The 7,710-nt window shown below is 32.4% G+C and overlaps 1 protein-coding gene across 3 annotated transcripts; it reads right to left on the minus strand.

Annotated features, from left to right (window-relative positions):
• Positions 1-1,591: 1,591 nt before the first annotated feature.
• Positions 1,592-6,359, minus strand: LOC110779111 (type I inositol polyphosphate 5-phosphatase 10). Of its 3 annotated transcripts, none has more exons than XM_021983643.2 (11): positions 6,030-6,359; positions 5,448-5,539; positions 5,047-5,110; positions 4,520-4,583; positions 4,308-4,412; positions 3,457-4,027; positions 3,184-3,377; positions 2,968-3,076; positions 2,351-2,499; positions 2,044-2,248; positions 1,592-1,961 (listed from the first exon to the last, which is right to left on the minus strand). In XM_021983643.2, the coding sequence occupies exons 2-10, from the start codon at positions 5,478-5,480 to the stop codon at positions 2,062-2,064; spliced, it is 1,476 nt and encodes a 491-aa protein (XP_021839335.1). In that variant the 5' UTR covers positions 5,481-5,539; positions 6,030-6,359; the 3' UTR covers positions 1,592-1,961; positions 2,044-2,061. The 3 variants fall into 3 exon arrangements, with proteins under 3 accessions (XP_021839335.1, XP_021839334.1, XP_056682577.1); XM_021983642.2 differs by lacking the exon at positions 6,030-6,359 and adding an exon at positions 5,842-5,999; XM_056826599.1 differs by lacking the exon at positions 5,448-5,539 and having other exon boundaries at positions 6,030-6,358.
• Between the last annotated feature and the right edge of the window lie 1,351 nt (positions 6,360-7,710).

Below are 7,710 nucleotides of genomic sequence, written 5' to 3' on the forward strand. Positions count from 1 at the left end.
ATGTACTTTTTAGGAGTTATACTTCGAGAGAACAGAGTTTTAGGAACAAGATAAGTTTCTAGGGAGTAGTTTTGCCGATGTAAAAAAATATCAATAGTCTAATGTGGCGTCCATATAAATAGTCGAATTTGTCCCTAATAATCCATTATTTAAATTGTTTAAACTATAAAAATAAAATAAAACTTGCTCTTAGTTAACCATATGATTATATCAGGATTAAAGTTGTTCATATGAAATCTCAAGTAAGCTTATTGTGCATAAACACTATGAACGCAATATTGTGATATTTTTTTTGTAAGACCGCATGGTTTATAGGATTATAAGCGTTCACGTAAAATCTCAAGCACACATCGCGTGCATAAATGCTATTATAACAAAGATCACAAAAAATATTACTCCGTATTAGATTTACTATTAAGAGTGGTTGACATGATAATAAATATCCCGTGCATTAGCACATGCATAAACTAGTAAATTATTTTAAGTAGAAATTAATGAAAGAACTGAAATAATAAAATACTAGATTACATCCCGTGCATGCACGGATTTTCTTAAATCATTATTTGACAAAAAAAATTACAGAATATTTCTCCCCGTGATATTTTACGTGCTTAATTAGCCAATTTCATCAAAATATTGAATAAATATATTTTCCATTATTGATATACCGATTTGCCTAAAATAGTTCCAAATAATTTATAGCAAATTATTGTTATGTGGTATATATTATTGTCATATTTTCAATACTTTTTTCCATACTTATAAAAATTGATGGAAAAAGAAAGTAGATATATATTATGTATATTTTAGGAAAATATTTTAGGCGGAAAAAAATTACAACATGTGTCAATGTGTCATTCCTGGTGTCTGTTTTAATATAAAGAGTAATAAAATAGTAGAAAAATGCCAAATGTAGGAGTGGTTCATTTAAAAAAAACACCCGTAAAAAAAAAAAAGTGATGCATTTTATAAAACCAGAGGGAAAAGTTTTTGTATAAACTGACAAAACAATTGACTTGTTCACTTTACTTGATAAAATGGCAATAATTGGCATATCTTCCAAGCAACTTCTTTTTTTAATATCATCCCCATCCAGATATTATCCCTTTTCCCATCTTTGTTGTAAGGTCAAAACTCATAAATCATACGGAGTACTCCGTATTGCTGGTGTTGTCACTGTCACCGTATTTCAGAATGAGAAGCTCAAAATAGGTTTAAGTCGCATTCTGTGCTACCATGAGTCATGACACCAGCAAAATGGAGTATGGTATATGCTCATTCAGAAATACTCCCTATCACACTTGCAGCTCAAAATAGGTTTAAATCGCATTGCAAAGATAAAGCTTGCATACACTATATAATGCTCATCAAGCTTGTGCGTTTAAGAAAAATAAAACGAAGGGCTTAGGTCTTTCGGATATGTAGCTCATCTTCCTCCTACATTAGAGCTGTCGACACAAAATCAGGAGTCCACCCAGCCCGAGTTACACCTTGTTCAGTCAATACAAATTTTTCTTACACAGATCGACGATTAAACAAATTTAATGATACACACAGTAATGATCAAATGCAATAGACCAAAGTGCAAATATTTAAGGAACAAGAAATAAGTCTTCAAGTATTAATAATGAATTCACAGCCTATATCACTATCAGAAACTGCAGCAAAAATATGTACAAGTTCATTCAAATGGGAAAAAAAAATATAGTTTCCTATGCAAGCTGAAGAGGAAGGAAAAATGGCCTAGATGTGCTATGTAACCATTGCAACTATTGATACATTTATGAATGAGTAAAAAGAAAACAAAGATTACAAAAAAAATATGAGCTGTACAAAAAATTGGGAAGCTAGATGGGAGATGGGTTAGCTGAAAAGAATTGCCTACAACTTATCATCCTATTCAGCAACGAAAAATTCGGGGTGTTTCTTCAGTTTTTGACGATAACAATCTACGTTAGTACCTAAGGAAAAAAAAAGCAAATAATCAATACATCATCTCAAGTTATCAACATCTACTGGAAGCAAAATGAAGCAAATTTTAACCTTTTTTTCAGTCAGGGGTTATTTTGGTAAGAGTTCTTCGACTTCAATTTTGAGGAAGTTTGAATTTGACGTATCCCTAACTGAAATATCCATGGAAAATGTTGCACAAACAGGGCGGTGATCAGAAAACTGATACTTGTTAGAGTCTTTGCGTTCATACGATAATTGATGTATACCGTCTCCTTTCCATAATATTCTGTCACACCTGCAAGTTGTATATTTCCCAGACTTAACATGATGTGGATACGAATATACTGAAGATAACTCCAACAACAGAAAGATTATGGAATATGTTAAGTGCACATACCAAGCTGGAGTTCTTCTTTTGCTTGGCGAGATGTTGGTTTCACCAAGATAAATATCTGAGTTGAATGAATACTTATACGTAGGTGCAAATTTTACAAGCCCTTCTCTCCATCCTTTGAATACTCGCCCTGCTTCCCGCTCGATTTTCAGCTATTCAAAAATAGAATCAAAATCAACAAAAGCATACTGCAGGTAACATAAATAAGGTAATCTTTCAACTTTCACTAGGATATGGTTGCAGGCTTGTATAAACCTACCCCTTCTATTTTGCGATTACACTTGATTAAAAAAGTACAGGTTTCTTATATAATTTTGTTTGGGAAGGAAAAGCCTCGAGCTGTTGAGAAATTTTAAGCACTGTGAACAAGCAAACTTGTAGATAAACTGATAAAATGATAACAACTTTCAGGAAACATAAGTTCAAACTGAGGGCTCGATAAGTTCTGATGAATGAATTTCTGGTAAAAGGAACAAAGTCATAAAGCACGAAATAGAAATAGAAATAGAAATAGAAATAGAAATAGAAATAGAAATAGAATGCATTGACGATGAATATTCCACAATGGACTTCGGCAAAGGTGCCATGTAAAGAAAATTAAAGCATGATGTGACACACACCTGATCCTTGCTGAGCAGGGTTTCCCATTCACCCTTCTTCAATAGCTTCAGGGTTTCAGTATGACTTAAAGCAATCCTGTAATTCAAGTCCCCAAACCACACGATCCGGCTAGTGTGTTTTTTGCAGCCCAACCAATGAAATAAATTAGTCAGTCATTTATCACTAAAATTAACACATCAGTAGTCATTTGTAGCAGTAAACTATATATAACTCACTCATGCTCTAAAATTCTCTCTGGAATTCGGCTGTTTGGAACTTTGCATCTCCTAGGAAAGTGACTACTTTTAAGTATCTCTATAACATCCAAATTCCTTCTGAGCTCGTCTCCTTCTTTTTCCCCAGAAGCCAGATGGCTGCAAATGAAACAAAAGCTTGTTCGATGCAAAAGCATGCTCACAGATATACATCCCTGCAAGGAGAAATACGGAATTACACCCCAAATACCAAGTACGTAGTGTTAACATTTCATTATGAAACAAACCAATCACCTTGTTTCCGAGGCCCATTATACCACGACTGATACAAGAAGTTTTCAAGTGACTGATATGTTGAACAAGCTCCCTCCTCACCCATATAGTCAGAAAAATTCCAACCATCTGTTTGCTCACAATCAGGCTGTATTTTTGGTTACGTCCAGAAGAATTAATGATTTCTGAAAAAACAACCCCATTTGGTCCCTCATCCTCTTCTGATGAATCATCACTAACACTAGTTTGTTGGCATCGGAAACAAGAATCTCTAGTGTATCTTCTCTCTAACTCAGAGACGCAATTGCACGTCTTGAGCTTCTTCTTGCTTTCTGTCCTGAATTGCTTGCTCATGGCTTTGAGGGAATACTTGGGAAAGAACAGTGAACCACTTGGTGTACTTGTTAATTTGGCATTTTTTGTTCCGTTTAGCATCTTTGCATCTATCAAAGAGGTTGCTTTTCTCAGCGTTTGGAAGTGGTTATTACTTCCATTCAGAGACTGATTTATTAGAGCCAGCCACCTAGCAGCTGGCTCACTGTCTTCTAAAACAAGCACATTTCCAGCATTTAACGGAACAATCTCCTGAAATCTACATACAGCAAAGAAACATCCAATACAAATTAGCATCTGCATCCACTCTAAAAAAAAAATTACACAAATGCAGGCCCCTTTCACAATCTTAGCCGTGCAAAGATTGAAAGTAATTAGAGGAACCAAAACTATGTAAATGTTGAATTCATTCTGACCAAGATTTGAATTTAGTTACCACACTATAGGACAAAAGGATTGTAAAACAAACGGATACAACAAGTCGAGCAACAAAAAAAGTTGTTGATACATAGACAAGGTTAACGAAGAGGGTGCATTACCCAAGGACGTAGATATCTGAAGGAGCATTAAGCTGGAGAAAATCGTCCAGAACAAGGCTATTCTCAGGAGGCTTCCCTCCCACATTCCAGGTAGCCACAAAAGTCCTACGTTTAAGAAAAACAGAAAATTCAAAATCAAAATCAAAATCAAAATCAAAATCAAAAGAAAAAGAAAAAGATTACGGGAAAGGTGAAAAGCAAGTCATAAGTACTTTAAGGTCTTGGCATTTCGAACTGCAGGCATTTCAGTACCAGAACTATTGAAAGTCTCTCTTTCTGCAAACACAAATCAATGAAATATATTATCCACCAGATTTATAATGTCAATGCACTAACATACACCAATGAAACAGTAAACAGCCACAGACGAAATCATAAATTCCAGAAAAAATAAAGTAAGAAGAATATTGTTAATATGCAAATTGCCAATTACTAACTGCCAATCTATTTGCTTTATAAAAGATAAGGATAGATTTGAATTTGGAAGCATATATCGTTCTTGCATTAATTCACTATTAGCAAGATTTCCCATAACCATAATGAATCTGATTCCTTCCTCATCACCAATAAAATCTGGACCACTTTTTCTTAATACCTGATTGACATTAAAGCCCATTCGAAAACAACGTTTGTTGATTAAAAGGCGAAAACACAAGCTTTTCTTACATTATTAGAACATCGAAAATAAACTGAAAAAACTAGCATTTGGATACATGATGGCCGAATTTAAACAACTAACCAGAAGGGAATTCGATCCCTCGTCGAATTCTCTCTTTTGCTGCAAACATTCTGTGAATGAAAGACTGCATAAATATCAAAAAAAACAGAATACAAAGAGGTCAAAAGGAAGTTTTGGGTAGACGTGGCCAACATATAAAGCCCATTTCTTGAAGAATGACAGCAAAATTGGTCGGCATTTGGTATTGGAAAATCCCGGAAATGAGGATTTAATTTAATTAAAATCAAACTAGTAATGTAAAGTATTCGATCACATGAATTCATTTTAAATTTAAATTTGTATAATAAACTAGAGTTTGAGTAATTAACAAATCATGAAAATGGTATAATATAAGCATTGCAATTATTATTTAATTGATTACAACAAAATAAAAAAGGAAAATAAATTGATTATGATAATACCTTGCTTTTTCTATTTTGGGATTTCAAAGCCATTTGAAGACCATCAAGAATTTGATAAATTGCTCTGGCCCAGAATCTCCAAACCCCATAAACTGTTTATATAATTATGGAAAATTTAATAAGAAAAAGGGTAATTAGTAGTCTAAAACCCTGAAAATCAGATAACTTCCAGGGATTTGTAACTTGAATTATCAACAAATCCCTATTTATTTAATTTAAATTCCAACCAGGAATTAGTTTACAAATACATAAACTAACTAAAAGAAAATAATGAGAAAATGGGGATTAAATAAGAAGGAAGAACAAACAAATCAATGTAAAAAAATTAGAAAAAAAATCAAAATTTGTTTTTATTTTTTTATTTTGTGAACTGTTTTCGAGGAAGTCAACCTACCAGCCATTGAATTTTTCAAGAATAAAAGTTGGGAATTTGGAGAAACATGAAATATGATTCTGAGAAAAAAAACATTTGGAATTTTGGGGAAATAATTTAGGGAAAAATAAAAGAGAATGAAACTTGTCTTGTAAAGTGAACAAAGGTATCAAATAAATAATATATTCAACAAATTAAAATAAACTTACTTGTTTGTTCAGAGAGAGAAATAGTCAAAATAAAAAAAGAGCAGGTGTACTAGTTTTTTTGAAGGATTGAAATTCCCAAGGAACCAGCAAATTCCTGGGAAATGCAATAATTTTTGTTTGTATTTGATAAATTTGAGATGGTTTTTTTTTTTTCTGTAATCTTTTAAGAAAAGAGGAATTAATTAAATTAAAATTATTTGATTTATGTAAAACTGGGTTTGAAACTGTTTGATTGGGTGAAAAAAAACTGATTATGTATTGTCAGAGAGAAAAGAGGCAGTGACCCCACGTGTGGGGGTTTTACACACCAAATCTTACGTTTTGTGTAATTTACAAGTTCCCAATTCCCAATTCCCAATTCCCAATTCTCATAGTCTTCGCTTCCATTTTCCCTCTTGTTTATAAGTGGGGTGTTTTCTCAACCAACCTTCAATTTTTTGTGCTCTTTTTCTTTAGGATTTGGAATTCTTTTTTGTGTGGAGTGTAATGTTTTGTCCACTTTCATATAAGTTTCAAAGAAAGATGTTGATGTTGGAGTAATTTGTGTTAAGTATGTGGTAGCCATGTCATTTCGCTTTAATTAAGGTCATGGTCGGTTCATTGTATTTCGTCTTATTTTAAAAAGAAAAAAAGAGTTTATGTTTTACCATCTTAGACAACGATCAGATATGATCTTTATTGCATATAAATATATATAACATCCAAATGAATATTATAAACTAACTTTTTATATAATGTAAACCAGAATATGATGTTTAAAGTAGAAATTTAGCAAAATATAGTTTATGCACCCGGGTGTACAATGTTCATTGTGCACCCTATTTTTAAATGAACATATAGTTCAAATACAAAGAACGTATTGTTCATACCCAAAGAACATATAGCCAATGAACATATTGTTCAAATCCATTGAACATATAGTTTAAATATTTCACTAGTACATGTACATTAAAATCATTCTCAATATTCATTATATTTTCAATAAATGTTCAACATGGTGCACAATGAGCACTGTGCACCCGGGTGTATAATCCAAATTGCGGAAATTTAGGGCATTGCCCAGCCAAAAAAACTCCCACACTATCTAGCTCCCACCTCATCTACTTGACTACTTCTCTACTAAATATACTCTATACGTAATAGATAAGCATGCAACAACTTATCACATAAAAATCCATAAATTGAGATGGAGGGAGTAAGGGATAGTGTATAAAAGTTTGGAATAATTCAGTGATGCCGAATATTTCCACTAATTTTATTGTAGTGCCTTAGACGTGAAATTCATAAACAAATTAATGATAGGTAGTTAATTTTCTTAAGAGTCATGTTGATGGCAATGAGTCCTGAGGCGTATGAGTCACATGCCTTAGCAAAAATAAGTTGAAAGTCTCACCACATCAACTCTCAAATTAATGAAGCACAAATTCTTATTTACAATGGGTGTACAATAAATATTGTACACCAGAGTAAAAGTTAACTCAAAATGCTTAAAAGTTAAGCTTATATATGTAAAAGTTATCTATTTTTTAGTGATAAATTTTTTCATTTTAGTAAAACTTATTTCTTCAAAATTACTAATAATGTATAACATTAATCATTTAACCCATTAAAATGTTTATCTATCAACTTTTTTTTTACTAATATAAAAGTTAATCAAAACTAGGTTAAAGTTATAAAAAAA

The sequence above is a fragment of the Spinacia oleracea genome, chromosome 4 (genome assembly GCF_020520425.1).
Source record: "Spinacia oleracea cultivar Varoflay chromosome 4, BTI_SOV_V1, whole genome shotgun sequence".
Classification (NCBI taxonomy): Eukaryota; Viridiplantae; Streptophyta; class Magnoliopsida; order Caryophyllales; family Amaranthaceae; genus Spinacia; species Spinacia oleracea.

Excerpts from the sequence above, each read along its gene's own strand:
- LOC110779111 (XM_021983642.2), bottom strand. Across the intron at positions 4,584-5,046 it reads AGGGATCGAATTCCCTTCTG|AAAGAGAGACTTTCAATAGT; the intron begins GTTAGTTGTTTA and ends TTGTGTTTGCAG. Across the intron at positions 4,028-4,307 it reads TCAGATATCTACGTCCTTGG|ATTTCAGGAGATTGTTCCGT; the intron begins GTAATGCACCCT and ends TGCTGTATGTAG.